Raw genomic sequence first — 15,429 nt, 5'->3', positions numbered from 1 at the left:
AAAACTTGCCACCTGCCTTGGCTGGATATAAGTGCTGACGTTTCTAGAATTCATTCAGGAGAAGAAAAATGCAAAGACTAAGGCAGCAATTGACAGTTGTAGGAGGTTCCTCTGAGAAGTGCAGGGGCACCCCTTTGGTAACATGTTGTGCTTTCTAGAGAGGTGCACTGCTTACCAGGGGCTCTTGTCAGGGATGTCACCGAGACTACCAGGCTTCTTGCAGTCCACTGACTGTTACTTCCTGCTGTTGTTTCATGGAGACACAAGGGGTACAACCAGGAGCAGTCTGAACAGCATCAAGGGGGATTACAGAGCCCTGGGTTTGGCCATAAGACACTCTGCAGCAGCTAGTTTTTGCAGGTAGTTTTTTTCATCCATCCTCCCAGTGAGAAACAAAGGGGGTCAAAAGGGCCAGTTGTGTTTGGACAATCAGCAGGTTATTATAGGCCTTGTGCCACAGCAGGGAATTTCACTTCTTAGACCAGGGGACTCTCTGAGAAACCTGGTCCTCTGGGGACTGATGTGTTCCATCTGTTGGGGAAGCGGATGAGTGTCTTGGTTATACTGGCTTCATAAAAGGGCAAGATGTGCCTGACCAGTCTGGTGTCCCTCTGTGATGGAGTGATCATAACAGTCAGCGAGGAAGGGCTGGCATCATCTATCTGGACTTCTGAAGGCCTTTGACATGGTCATACATGACATCCTTATCTCTGCGTTGGAGAGAGAGGGATTTGAAAGGTGAACTTTTTGGTGGATAAAGAATTGGCTTCATCCAGTTAGTTGGATGCATCCAGGTAGTTGTGGCCAATGGTTCTGTGTCCAGATGGAACCTGGTGACAGATCATGTCCCTCAGGGCTCTATCATGGAATGTTGCTCTTAAATTAATATTGTTATCTCTGACAGAGTGAGACTGAGTGCACCCTCAGCAAATTTACAGATGATACTAAGCTGAGAAGTGCAATTGACACACCTGAAGGATGGGGTGTCATCTGAAGGAACCTGGACAAGCTTGAGGAGTGGGCCCATGGGAATCTCATGATGCTTAACAAGATGAAGTTCAAGATGCTGCACTCGGGTCAGAACAATCCCCGGCAAAAATACAGACTGGGGAGAAGAACTCCTTGAGAGCAGCCCTGCAGAGAAGGGCTTTGGACTTCTTACAGATGAAAAGCTGTCAGGAACTGGCAATCTGTGTTTGCAGCCTAGGGCTTGTGGGGCTGGTAAGGAGTGTGAAGGTCAAGGGCAGGCTGGGCTGCAGTGACTGTGAAATGGTGGAGGTTGAGATCTTTGGTACAGTGATGAGGACACACAACAAGCTCACTGCCATGGCCTTCAGGAGAGCAGGCTTTGGCCTCTTCCAGGATCTGCTTGGTAGAGTGCCATGGGATAGAACCCCAGAGGGAAGTGGGGCCCAGGAAAGCATGTTAATATCTAAGGATTCCTTCTTCCAGGTTTGGGAGCAGTGCATCCCAACCAAAAGAAGGACAAAACTTCCCCAACTGCATGGATGAAAAGGAACTCCTGGACAAATTCAAACACAAAAACAAAGCCCAGAGAAGGAGGAAGCAAATAAATATAGTGTGGGAGGAAGAGAGAGGTGAGATTGTCTGAGCAGCTAGGGTTCTGGTTGGGAATCCTAAAGTTGTATTGTTGGTGATAAAAGGAAGACAAGGGAAAATTTGGGCCCTCTGTGTAAGAAAATGGGAGACCTGGCTAACTGGGATATGGAGAAGCTGGAGGCACTTAATGACTTTTTTTGCCATGGTCTTTTCCCGCAGGATTTCCAACCACAATTACAGAAGGTAAAGGCAGGGGCTGGGAGAATTACCATCCACTTTAGGAGAGGATCAGGTTTGAGACTCTTGGAGGAATCTGAAAGTGCACATGTCCGTGGGGCCTGACAAGATACATCTGTGGGTCCCCAGGGAAGTGGAAGAGGAAGTGGCTAAGCTGCCATCCATCATATTTGAGTTCCCACTGATGAAAAAAGGGAAGCATAACCTCTGTTTTAAAAAGGGAAGGAAGGCAGACCTGGGGAACTAGAGGTCAGGCAGTCTCACATCTGTGCCTGGCAAGATCCTGGAGCAGATCCTCCTGGAAGTTAAGGGACTTGGAAAGTGTGAGGTGGTAGGTGACAGGCCAACTAACTCTCCCAAAAAAGAAGAGGCAGGCAACATGGTCATTGTAGACAGCAGGGTTTTTTGGTGGCTTGGTGTAAAGGTTTTCTGGCATTTATTGAGGTGGCAGCTGGTTTGGAGAACTGATCCAAAGGTGAACAAATACTGTTTCCTGGTAGTTGTTCAGTGCTCACTCACTGGAAAGTGCAAAACTGTCCATGCACAAAAGAGCAGAGCTTATGATCACTGATGAGGAAGACCACATTCGAATTTAAATGGGTTTAAATTACTGTGGGATTGCATGCTTAGTATTTGGGTTCCTGCTGTGAATTCTGAAAGCTGTATTTGCTCATTGATTCCTTAGTCACTGTTAAAAAGCATAAAAAGTTTGTAGATATTCTGTAGGCGTTCACAGTTGTTTTGTGACTAACTTCTTTGTCTTAAAAGACTGTACCTTCTGTTTTAAGGCCATTTTTAAATTTTGACAACTGAGAGAAGTAGCTTTCTTGGCATGAGAATTTAAGGATTTTACTAGTGGCCTGGTGGTGTCATAGAGAATATTAGCCTTTCCCATTGGCATCTTGCACTAGTGACCATGATATACGAAATCCTGTGTCTGAGTTAGATGATATTGCAGTGGTGAACATTGACTGTCCCATATTTTGAGTGAATATTTCATGTGTTTTCTAACTTTGAATTTAGTAATTTGGTGCTCCCTTTTGCCTTTATTAGAAAGGTTCTTTTGTGTTTGTTGATAAAACTTAATTCCAGTTTTGACTGAAAGTGTAGACATAGCATTAAGAAGTTAAAGGAATCCACTTGAAATTCAAGTTCAGAATTATCTTTCAAAGTGATCTGGTATAAAAAATGCTTTGCTGGCTAGTAGTCTAAGACTGCGCATGGAACATCAGGAGCAGCATTTTTATTTTTTGTGATTTTTAAAACTGTTGCTTATTGATGTTTTTAGTCAGTAGTTTATTGTGCCCATTATGGGCATGTATCTTATGTATGCCTGACTTGCTAAAACATTAGTGTGTTAAGGTTGTTTCTTCAAGCCTTTGCACTTGAGATACTGAGGTGACTTACCTCCTCTTGTAAAATCTATTTCTTCTTTCATGATAGCTATTTCAGTTATCTCTCTGTACCTTATGTCTGTCTCACTTAAAACTGTTTCTGGTTGACTGTTTCTATGTTTTGCAGCTCCCAGTTGGATTTGTACCTCATGCTGTCAGAAAACTGTTGATCTTGCTTCTGCAAAATTTCTGTAAATGGTGTTTAATGCTCTATTGATAGCAATTGAAAGTCATTTTATTACATGATGGTCCCTACCATATCCCCAGGTAAACTTGTGTAGCTGGTTTTTCTCTTAAGAAACCTTACTGGACAGAAAGGTAATCTAGAGTGCTCTGATTTTGGCAGAGGATAGCAGAAGAGTAGGTAGGCCGAGCAACAAGGTTCAGTGGACAAGTTGGTGGCAGTTGGGTGCAGTGGGGTGTGGGGCACTGTTGTTTGTGGCAAAAAACACATGGGCTCAGTAAAGAAGGGTGGCAAATGCCAGGTTGCAACAGTTGCTGCTTCTTTCGTAACCTCTGTCTGCCTTCTCTCCAGCCAGTTGTGAAAAGAGAGCAAAGAAGGCAACATAATGTAGACATAACAGAGCTGGTCAGTGTCAACTTATGCTATTCTATGTTCTTATCCCAGCAAAATCCTGTGTGTTGTTCAATGGGAATCTTTTCTCTACTTTGATACTTCTAAAAAATCTTGAAAAAGTAGGTCCAGAAATGTATTTTGTCACTAAAACAGTGAACTCGGGTAAGGGGAGTGGTGAGAGCAGGAGACAGAAAGTCATTAAAGTAGAAATTTGATAAACTGGTGTTACCATGTCCTGGAGGTACTGCTCTTGCTCAGTTTGTGTGGTCTCCTGAAAGTAAGAAGTAATTCTGATCCAACTTTGAACATCCCATCATGGGTAGTTCTGATCTATGGGCATCAGTGCTTTGGTGATTTAGGATTATAATTTTTGTGTGTTCTGATAAACTTGCAGTTGTTTGGTGATTTATAATTGCTACATAATTTTGTCATTAAAATAAACATGGTTTTGTTTTCTGAGTGCAGCTCTTGACCTCCTTCTGTTCTTGTAATACAAAATAATATTCTCACTCCTCCTCAAAAAAACCTGAACAAGCTGGGTAAGCCCTACATAAAACCCCAAAAAAGTGGGGAAGGTAATCTATGCAGAAATATATTGCATATAAGAAATATTTAGTAACGCTTTTTTAGACATTTGCTTTCTGTATTCTTGAATAGCACAAAAATTTTCTTGCCTTGTTGACAATATACTGTGTGCAAAAATTAAGCTATTAATTGTATCAAGAAGCTCATAAACTGAGGGTGGTAATCAAAATTGAGAAAACAAATACTTGTTTTTGTTAAAACAAATGCATATTTTAGTGGAAGATAACAAGGAAGATTATTTAGGTATTTTCCTGTCAGTAACTGTGATGAAGGGTGAGGCAGAAGGAATATGTGATCAGAGATGGCCAAAAGCACAGGAGCATGGACAGGTGATCAGAGTCAGACAAGGAAACAAATGGAGTATTTCAACTTTTTCCTCACAGATAGGAGTGACAGAGAATTGCTTGGGAGATCAAGATACTCAGGGAGGCTGGGATTTTAGAGCATCTTAGGCAAGAATGAAACAATCCTGACAAAATTTTGAACAATGTCTAATAAGTTGGCAATAGCAGTGTTTGGGATGAGTCTTTAGGTAATTTCTTTTAATGGCACTTGGTGCTGCTTCATGAGACACAGAAAAGATGGCAGATAATTGAATATCCTACTGAAATGTCAGGTCTTTGATGAACCAAGGCTTATTTGAGTGTGTTAGGGAAGCAGATTTGGTGTGGGAATTTGGGAAGTAAATTATATTTAACTTCAACTATGGTAGTTTTGTTCAACTGTGGCATTCTTTAATGTGACAGACTAGTGACTGGTGGCTCCTCTGCTGTTGCTGTTAAATGGTGTTTTCTCTCCTAGGGTTTGGACGTGGCAGAGGGAGAGGAGCGGGGAGGTTTTCAGCCCAAGGCATGGGGTAAGAAACATGCAGAGCACAGATTTTGGCAAAGATCAAACACAGCGGCAATATTTGTTGACAATGTTGCCACTGTATGTATGGATATTCCTATATGTTTGATAAACCAATATAGATGCAAAAATTGAAAAATCTCTTAGGTGATGAATAGAATATTTTTGTCTTAAACTAGTGTTTCTAACTAGGCACACCTATAGAATCCTAATGTATGTCTATTCATTGTTAGTATCTCGAACTTGCAGAGCCATACCTGCTATCAGTAGCAGCCACATAGTGCCTTGGAGTCTGAAAGTGGTGTGCTACATATAGTCTTAGGTAAATTTTAAACCAGATTCATTTCAGTATAATGTAGAATGTGCAGTGAACATTTTTAAAACTTGAAAGTAGCAATTCTAAACTTGGTTCTGTTTTTGAGGTCTCATGCTTTAGCTGTTTGGACTCATATGGACCTTAAAACAGATTCAGAGGAAGTTATTCAGCAGCTTAAAAATTTGTTCTCAATTTTGTTGGAATAACTTGGCTTATAGAAATGTAGTCTCCACTGCTTTCACTCAGTGAAAGCCTCAGTGTTTGCCTTTAATGACACTTCATGCAACATCAGTAATATGATGAACTGGAGTAATGTTCTACTTCTCTAATAATTCTTGTTGTTCATACCTGCAGATGATAAGAAGAAAGAGGTTTTTTCTTCAATAGTGCTTTTCCACATTTTAGCTGCATCTGTGTATTTTTGGCATTAGTGTGAGCAGAGCACTTTGAAATAATCTTACTGATGCTCTGAAAGGACATGGTACTGGTCACTTATCAGTCAGCTACCTGCTGGAAAACTTATCTGTTGAGAGAGTCATATTGTTGTGTGTATAAACTAATGCTTTATAACACTGGGAGGAATTGGGAAGCTGTTAAGTGGTTTTTCAGGAATTTATTTGGTTCAGTGTCTCTACAGGAATTTTGTTTACCAGTCTCTTCACTTTTTTCTCTTATTCTCTTTTCTCCCTTTTTATCTCTGTCTGCTCATAGAAGATTTTTTTTAAGTAAAAGCTGTCAAGATAACTTATGTGGAAATCAAGATGTTAAGTCTAATACAACTTCAGCTAAAAATTATGACACTTATGCTCACTGAATGACCCATGTGTTCTCTTCCATTTCTTAACTTTCAAAACTCTAGGACATTTAATCCTGCAGACTATACGGAGTCTTCTGCCACTGATGGCTTTGGGACAAAGTCAGAGATCTGGGAGACTGGTCAGAATGATGCAGATGATGGAACTGGTAAGATGCTTCAAGAAGTGGAAGGATTGGAATGAAGACCTGTAGCACATTACAGCTAAAATAACCATTCTGTTAGTGTTCACTTCTGAAAATTTGTATACATCTTTTGTGGCACAGATACTAGATGATTTTTAAGTTTAGCTCTGCTGATGTGCAGAGCCTGTGTCTCTCTGATGAGAATGAGGGGAGGCATTTTGAAATTCTTTTGTTATAGTACCAATAAACCCTTGGGGGACAAAGGAATTTGAAGAGTCACCGGAAGAACCTTGTATATAAAGAAGTGTTTAGATATCTTAATACTGCTTAAGATCTCACTGAATGCAGTTAAGGAGCATAAGTCCTCCTAGAATTGATTGGTCCACAGGCTTTAGGCCTGTGATCTAAGAAGAAAAAGAAAAAAAGTTTACAAGTATGAATTCACTCAGTGACACTGGGATGGCTTTGGAAGCCCCATCTGCACAACGCAGAAATGTAAGGATGTGAGTCTCTGGATGGAGGAGAGTTCCAAGATCTGCGACTTCTGAAGAGGAAAATTATTAACTAAAGCACAAGTAGTCACTTGAATTGAAGCCAAAAAGCCATTGACCTGTCTGAAGATGAAGGCAGATGTGTGTTTCTGTATGAAGTTTCAAGTGAGAAGTACACACTTCCAGCTAAAGGCAAGAGACTGACATAGTTTGGAAAGGAACCATTTGGCAGTGGTCTCATGGCGATTCAGAAATGAGGGTGGCCTGCTTATCTGTGATGGGAAAAATAGGATACCTTGCTGCTTCCTGTTCTGTGATAGAAGATGAAGGCAAAGTAAACCATGTGTTAGAATGGAGAAAGTCATGTATGTTTTTGTCCTCATTTGGGAGCCATTGAATGTTTTTCTTTTTAACTGCAGTAGTGGGTAACTCTTCTGATCTCTTCATTGGTAAAGCCTACTCTGGTGACTTTTTATCAACTCCTGTGCCCAGTGTGGAAGCTGATCCTGAAGGGCACAGTGTGCTCCGTTGAGCTCTACTGTGAGCCACTGAGATACAGCTTTCTAAATGTCTTACAAGCCATTTTCCATTTAACTAGAGAAGACAACAACCAGCTCAAAGTTTAGGGAGGCTTATTAAGCAGCTGTCTTGTTACTCTGATTGCCTTCTCAACCAGTGTGGAAGAGTGGCTTTGAGTATATTAGTGGTTGTTAATGGAAGCATTATTGCCAAATAGGTATCTCTCTAAGGCATTACTTAAATGACTTGGTGCTGTAGCACAAACAGAAATACACCTTTTGTTTTCACTCTCATTAGTTTTTCGACTAAGAAGATACCTAATGTTTTGAAAACTCCTTTGGAGATTTTTATGTTATTGTTTGCTACCTGTTAGCAAGGGGCAGGGTGTGTTCTCACAAGCATTGCAGAAGCTATAAGGTTAACTAAATAAAGAAACATCTGCAAGAAAGGTACTAGGAGATTGGAGCAGAGGTACAGCATCACTGGTTTGTTACTGCTGATGAAGGTGTAAGGATATAGCTTACTTATGACTTGTGCTCTACTTCCAAAATGAACTCAAGTGTTCTGAGACCCTCTCTGCTAACTCAGAGTAGCCCCCATGTGCCTCCGTCACAGCAGAGGCAGAGCCTCCTTGTCCTTCATTCTCAGTGTTGAGTAATGGAAGAAATCTAGGAATAAGAGTAGTTTGGTGTGGGTAAACAGATCCCTCTAACAGTATGCATGTGTCATCGTGAGAGGTGTGCTGCTGACAGAGTGGTGGAAATTCAGAGTTTAGATGTATGGAATTTCTGTTTGGATGTCAAGCACATATTTGCTGTGCATATGTCACCAACAACTGCCCTGGACTTCAATAACGCGGCTTAATGCATGCATGGAAATTTGGGAAGCATTATAGGAAGAATGTGTGAGAAGGTGTTTGAGAATTTTCACTGGCCTTGTCAGATGAATGAATTTTTGACGTATGAATGAGTGGGTGTCATTGTGAAGTAGTTCCTGCAAAATTACTTGGTTGGCAGAAAATTAAAGTAAACTAGGTAAATGTGAATGTTCTTGTTGGGTGTTAAGTACCGTTTTGTTGCTAATCTTAATTTATTTTCAAATGAAAAAGGTATAATAAGTGACAAAACAACAATGTCTCTCTAAAGAATGCTTTCTTTTATGGTGTTGTAGGCAAGCTCTAGGAATGTCTGAAGTCTCTGGGCAAAAGGAATAACTTCAGAAAGAACAGGCTTTAAAATTGAAACATCAGTTGTCCAAGTGGGTAGCACTTTCAGCCTTTTGATGGAAAGCATCTTGAGGGTTTTTAGAGGAAGCTGCAGCTGGGGTGGTAATTTTAGAGCAGAAGAGACTGCTGGGAAGGAACATGGAAGCTGTGCTGGGGAGGACAGTGTCAGACAAGGTATGGGGCTGGAAGTAGTTTGCATAAAGTTGAGGATTGCATAAAGTTGACTTGTTAATCCCAAATATTAATTTTCAGGTTCCTCCTCCTAAATTCACATGATGCTTTGTTAATTACAAATCAATGACCCAGTTAAGTTCCCAATGGGGTGTCAGCTAAAGTTTTGAATGTGGGAACTATATGTGTACGCAAAACTGTAAAGCTTGCAGTGGACTTTATAGACATCAGGAAAGAGTTTATACAGGAAGGACAGGAAGGAAATTGCTCTATTTATTCCTCATTATCCAGTCCCATTTCTTATTTAATCTCAAAAGAAGGTAAAAAATATTAACTCCTGCTATCTACTTGAAAACCTAGTGTCTTTCATCAGCAGTTACATTAAAGAAGCAGTAACTGGGTAACTTAAAGAGATAAGATATCTTTGCTTACCAAAATATTTTCTGGAGACATTATGCCAATATAAACTCTTTGTGATATTCTGAGTTATGTACTAAGTATTTCTTTCTTTAGCCACTGCTGGGGAAATCAGTACTTTCATAAAAAATAAATATAATGTTTTTTTCCAAAATGCAATTTCTGTCATGTGTGCTCTGAAAGTGCTCTAGAACCTCATGTCCTGAATTATTGCAGATGCCAGAGGCATCATGATAGCTTGAATAGCCTTTCTAAGTGCACCATTGTGTAATCCAGTAGAATGGCCAGCTGGTTCTGTGAAGGTAAAATTTAGTGTTGGCTGAAATACAGACTAAAGGGCAAGTCTTTAATAGTTCATAACATTATATCTAATTGTATTCCAAATAATACAGCATCAATTTTCCTGCATTCTAATTTATATAGAAATAATATACAGAGGAAAGGCAAAGGGAAGGGACAGATGAAGAGAAACAAAATTACTAGCTTCCTCCACAAAGAAATAAACTTGAGCAGCATCATTTCTCTCACCTTTTTTGTAATGTACAGGGCAGTGGGAGAAAATGAGTGCAAATCACAGCAGTTCTTAAACATAAATTGTGTTAGAGGTGCTCACTTCTCAAAGTTTGTTTCTGGTAATTTACTCATGTCACTACTTTGATAGAGTTCAAGTTTCATGGAAAAACTTGTTTGTTACCTTAGTTATAAACAGCCTTAAATTACTCAGAAACTGAAGAATGACTAGAAATAAGAAATAAATTAAAGAGTAACTCTCAAGAGGGACAGTTGTGTTCCTTGGAAGGTACAAGGAAGTTGGTGTTTGGGTTTTTGTTTTCTGGGGGTTTTGTATTTGGTTTGTTTTTTCAATATCTGCTGTTAAAGTCTGAAGGAACATTTTAAGGAAGCCTTCAAGTCTTTCTAGAATGCAAATCCAGAAGGAAAGAACTAGTACATAAGTTTGGCATAGACTAAGTTAAATTTATTTTGGGGTTAATATCAATGATTGTTCAAAGAAATGGAAAAAAATTAAAGAGTGTGACAGGGAGAGAGGATAATTGGAGGAACATAGCTGAAGACTCATCAAAAGATGTATGCTGTTTTTATTGGCCTGATAACTTTCTAAACTGAACTTGTAACAAAGAAAAAGAGGAAAGGGTCACAAATAGCCACCTAGGTTGAAGCTTGTATGATAAGGATCTTAGAAAATGCAAAACATAATTTTGATGGAAAACAGAAAACTCTTGAATTGTAATGCTTTGCAAAGCTTGGGGGAAAGATTGGGAAGAGGATGAATGAGCTGCAGTAATGCCAGGGTGGATTTTGGACTAAAAAGAAATCAATGGGCCTGTGGCAAAATCTGACTTAGATCAGATCAATAGGAGAAAGACATTCAGAAACTGAATTTTGTGCAGAGAAGAGTACTGAAATAACTGAGAGTGGAATGATTGAGTTGGGAAGGGAAAGTGTTAGTAAATGACACTAATAAACTTGGCAGCTTGGATAAACTAATAAAAGGGTGAGAGGCTGTACACAGTATTTAAAAGAGTAAACCCTCAGGACTAGCTTTATAAGAGAGAACAACAGACAGTTGTTTAAGTTTAATGTGAGGAAAACATCACAAGTATTATTTCAAGTAGGTTTGGTCTCCCAAAGGTGGTGCAAAATACACAAGAGTCTGACTTGATGTACCTGAGCTCTTCTAGTCTTTATTTTATCAGACTTTGAGCTCTGTTTTAGTGTTCAGGTGTCAGTGCAAAGCTTATCTTCTAGAGACAGACCTTGGCAGTGGCTTATGGGAGATAATTGGGCTTTTCCTCCTTTTCAAAATTTCTGTTGAAATGTGTGGATTACTCTAGAAATTTGAAGCATTGTAGTAGTTTTGCTATAGGGTATGGTTATTAGTAAAAACATCAACCCTGGGTAGGAGCCATTTGCTAAAATGTGAGCATGAGATGTTTCAGGCAACTCTATATTGCTCCACAGAGCCCACACAGAGCGGATGTTACCTTGCTCAGGACCTGCCAAATAATTTTGGATTCCAAGGTATAGTTCCCCTCTCTTCCCCCCACTGTGCATTACCTCCATGATCAGCCCTTTTGCCTGGCAGGACTGGCGCCGCTCAACCCTCCTCTGCCAAAACCCACTGTGTTGTCGTGGGGTACGAGAAGAAGCACCAGTGCAGTTCTGGCATTAGTACCAGCTGGCTTTGATGGTGTTTTTGGGGTGCTTGTTTCTGAATTAATCAGAAACAGACCAATTCCTGGTCAAATGAAAGGAGATGATTGAAGCAGCAGTCTCTTTGCTTTGTACTTGATCCAGGGTGCTGGCGGTGCTACCTTTGGTGCTGGTGTTTTCTTTGCTCATGGTTGCACAGTTTACACAAAGGCTCTGGTTGTTGTTGGAATAATCTTCACTGTACTGCTGCCGGTGGTCAAGGCCTTCAGTCCCTTTATTGCTCTTGCATGTTTGTACCTGCTGTTTCCTATGGAAGGGATTCAAATTTTGCATCCATAGATTTGGTTTCTGTGGTTTTCCTATTTCTGCATGCTTCACTGTGCTCCAGAGTTTGCCAAACCCAGTCTGCCTCCAGTTACAGGAAACATTTTTTAGCTACAGTGGAAATTTAAAGATTGTCCTGCTACCATCATAAGAATTGCTTGTGTTCTAAAATAAGTTGCTGTCTCAGGGGAAGGAATTGGAGTTGTGCTACTCTGAGTGCATTAGCAGGTTGGAAAGTAGTCTTCACAGGCATAGCTTGGGTCTTGAAATTGAGTGTGTTGAAAGTAGGATTGTGGGTCTTGGAGCAGGTGTTGGTGGTTGTGTTTTGTTCTGTATTAATTTGTGTGTGAATCTGGAGGATCCTATGTGAGGGTTGAGTAACCTCTCACTGCTGTTGGACCCGTAAGAGGAAGTTCTTCCAATGTTTGAGATTAATCACTGGGTGCAGTTGTATGTTCATGCAAATTGAGTTCAGTACCATTGTGGCAAAGATCAAAAATCAGGGGCAGGGGGAAGGAGTGGTGGTGTTTCCCTCCCAGAATTTTAATTCTGCAGACCAGTTTCCTAGAGCTTACAACCATGTTTCCAAATAGGTTTCCTACCTCCATCTCCTTGCTTTGTGTTCCACTGATAATGAAAATGGGATTGCTTGAAAAGCAGAAGGATTGAAACACAGTGTTATGCCTTTAACTTGTACCTTTCTTTCCTTCCCCTATTATAATAGGAGCATGGAAGAACTCAATAGAAGAATGGACAGCAGAAGACTGGAATGAAGATGTAAGTGCAAATGTCTGGATATACCAATTGATTATTTATTTTCTTCAGAGTTTGTGTTGTTTTCAAAAACGAAATATTTGAAGTAATCTGTTATTTCAAGTTTATTTTCAGTAGAGTGAAAATAAGTCATCCCTCTTGCCTCCTCCTCCAAGGTGGAATGTCAGTGTTTGTCCTGGAAATGCATGAATGCTTTATGTAACAGATATGGGAGCTCCATCTTTACCTAATGATAGGGATGTATCTTTTGAGAGAATTGAAAGAAATTCTTAAATTCCTAGGTTTTCTGTATCAGTTAATGTCATCAAAAGCTGACATATTTTAAACCTGTCTAGTTTCCTGAGTGTGTGCTAGAGGTGGACTAAGGGCTAAGAATGGTGGAATTCTGTGAGCTGTTCTCACCCCTGTTTGATGCTGGTACAATGGAGCGTTTGTTGTAAGGGACAGGTGTTGAGCAATGCTGACTACAGATAGAATTTGTTTTAATTAGTTACTAGAGCTGAATAATTTGCAAATGAATTTTGAAATCTCTAGCCCGTTGTTAGTTTTTATTAATTTTGGATCCTGGAAAAATCCCTATAGCCTAGGAGAAAGTTATTGGTCTGCTAATATTCAGAAAGAGTCGACAGAATGTCAAGATGCATATACATTAGCCCAAAACATGCGCCAAAAAATAAAAGGGAAAAACATGTTATACCTTTTGTTCTAGAAATAATTGCATTCTATTGCAAAACATTTTAGTGTATTGAAATCTGCCTAGAAAATTTTGGCAGATCTGTTACAGAAAGACCCTTATTGAATGTGGGCTTTTGTAGGAAGGCTATTAGTCCTCCCAGTCTGAGGCCAGATGCCATCTAGTGCCTCGATCAATGATTGAGAAGTAAAACTAAAGTAATTGCTTAATAAAATGGTTTCAAATAGAAAATATATTGGAATAGCCTTTGAAAGTGAGCCAGTCATGTGGCAAGATTTGGACCTCTGCAATATTTGAGCTATTCCAGTGAAAAATACTTTAATATAGCCAACTATCCATTTGCTTTATAGGAATAAAGACACACCTTCAGAACAAGGGCCTGGTGTTTGGAAAGCAGCAACTCAAAAGTTTCCAGGAATGTAGTGGATGATGAAAAAAGAACAGCTCAGCATGAGCTGATGCTGTATTAAAAAAGCTCCTATTGTAGTATTTTTGCCTGTTGGCACTCTTCCCCATCTCTTAGTCATTCTTGAGTTATATTTATGTATGTGGATGCTTCTGAACTTGATTCATAAGTACCAAACCAAATTTCTCATTACTTTTACAGATGAAAAATTGTGTATAATAGCTGAAAATATCTGATCAAAGATCCTTGAGAAGGGAGATTTTAGTTTAGGGAATCTGAAAGTGTTACTTTAGGAGCATATGGTCGATTCTGGTTTTAGTGTAGCAGAGGTGTAGTATGAACCTGTGTCTGGAAAATGGATCCATGCGTTTAAGTGCGTAACAAACAGTTCTAGTGGCATGACTATTGATTAAAAGAACCAAGGAAGCTGATCAATTTACTGTCTGAGGGAAAGACCAGGTGTTTTTCTAAAGAATATTTCTGTTTAAATGTGGTGTTCTCTTGTCAGATACAAGTTATGAACAAGTCAGTAAAATTTAACATTGTTTGACCCAAGAAGAATTAGGTCTTTTTGACCTAATAGTCCTGTCTGGTCCTTATCTTTTGCAGTGAGTATTAAGCAAGTATAATAGGTTGTCAGGGTGCTGTTAAATAGAATGGAAAGTGCTTGCAGTGAAAATAAGAGGTTGTGTTTTGTTAAAGGGATATTCAGGGTATTAACAATGAAGGACTAGACAAATATTGAGGTACTTTAGGTGGCTCTGGGTTTTGCTCTTAAAAGAAAGTAAAGTTTAACTACAACAACTATTCCAAAGGAAAGAAATAGAATAAATACAAATTGCTGGAAAGTGGATAACGGCAAACATTTTCTGTTATTATTTGAAACCACAACAACATTTATTTTCAAAAAAGGAAAGGGGAAAAAAAAGTGTTTTGTAGGAAGTGGTTTCTTTACCCAGAAGCAGCATGAGAAGTTGTTTTAATTTTTTACCCTCACTACATCATACCAAAACAGTAATAAGCTTTTTTTAAAATTTCTGATTTGTTGATGTTGAGTTTCTGTGAGGATGCTGGAATATATTTTCCTCTTCTCCTCACTATTCCTATACTCCTTTAGGAGCTGATAGCTAGTTGTCAAGTGCATTGTCTGTTTGGTGATTGGAGAATGATTTTATCGTAGGAACAGGAGCTGGGAAGCATGGGCATTTCACTGCAGATGGAGGACATACCCCTGTGAGGCCAGCACCGACAAATGGCTCACAACCATTCGTTCAGTTCTGGGAAAATGCCAGAGCTTCAGTGAAAGATTTGTGAGTGTAGTGTGCAGCAAGCATAATAGCTTGATTGGGAGCTGAAAATACTACTTCTGAGAAATACTAAGTACATCTGGTAATAAAACTTTTCAGCTGCCACAGCACGAAATATGTGTTTTGACGAATGCCATAATCCCTGCAGAGTACTGAATTAAGTGCTTGATTGGACCTTTTGGCAGTGAGTTTGCCACAGGTTGTAGTGTAAATCTCAGTGTAACTGAGCTGGTAGCTGGAGACTGCTGTTTGCATGCTGGTTCATCTATAGAGAGCATTTTTTCTCTCACACATCAAGCATGCATTTGCATTGTCACAAGCATCCTCAGTCTCCTCAATCTGCTGAATTTTTGGGGTTCATCAGTGTTTGTCCCTGATCAGTCTTTTCTTGGTTATGTGAGTATAATAAACTGTTGACATTACAAAGAGTTTAATATTTAACCAAGGGATTGCAGACCATAGAGTGCTGCTT

At 39.6% G+C, this 15,429-nt stretch overlaps 1 protein-coding gene across 16 annotated transcripts in view; it reads left to right on the top strand.

Moving 5' to 3' along the window:
* The window catches only part of UBAP2 (ubiquitin associated protein 2), a 147,703-nt gene that overhangs the window by 37,869 nt on the left and 94,405 nt on the right, over positions 1–15,429 (top strand). For 15 of the 16 annotated variants that reach the window (XM_074532324.1, XM_074532322.1, XM_074532330.1 and 12 more), the window contains exons 7-9: positions 5,155–5,209; positions 6,378–6,481; positions 12,501–12,553. In XM_074532324.1, coding sequence (XP_074388425.1) covers positions 5,155–5,209; positions 6,378–6,481; positions 12,501–12,553 — 212 coding nt within the window. The remainder of the gene's footprint in view (positions 1–5,154; positions 5,210–6,377; positions 6,482–12,500; positions 12,554–15,429) is intronic. The other variant, XM_074532328.1, reaches the window with a different exon arrangement.

This window comes from Zonotrichia albicollis, chromosome Z (genome assembly GCF_047830755.1).
Source record: "Zonotrichia albicollis isolate bZonAlb1 chromosome Z, bZonAlb1.hap1, whole genome shotgun sequence".
Taxonomy (NCBI): Eukaryota; Metazoa; Chordata; class Aves; order Passeriformes; family Passerellidae; genus Zonotrichia; species Zonotrichia albicollis.
The sequence above is the reverse complement of the archived record's forward strand: the minus strand, read 5'-3'. Positions and strand labels throughout refer to the sequence as shown.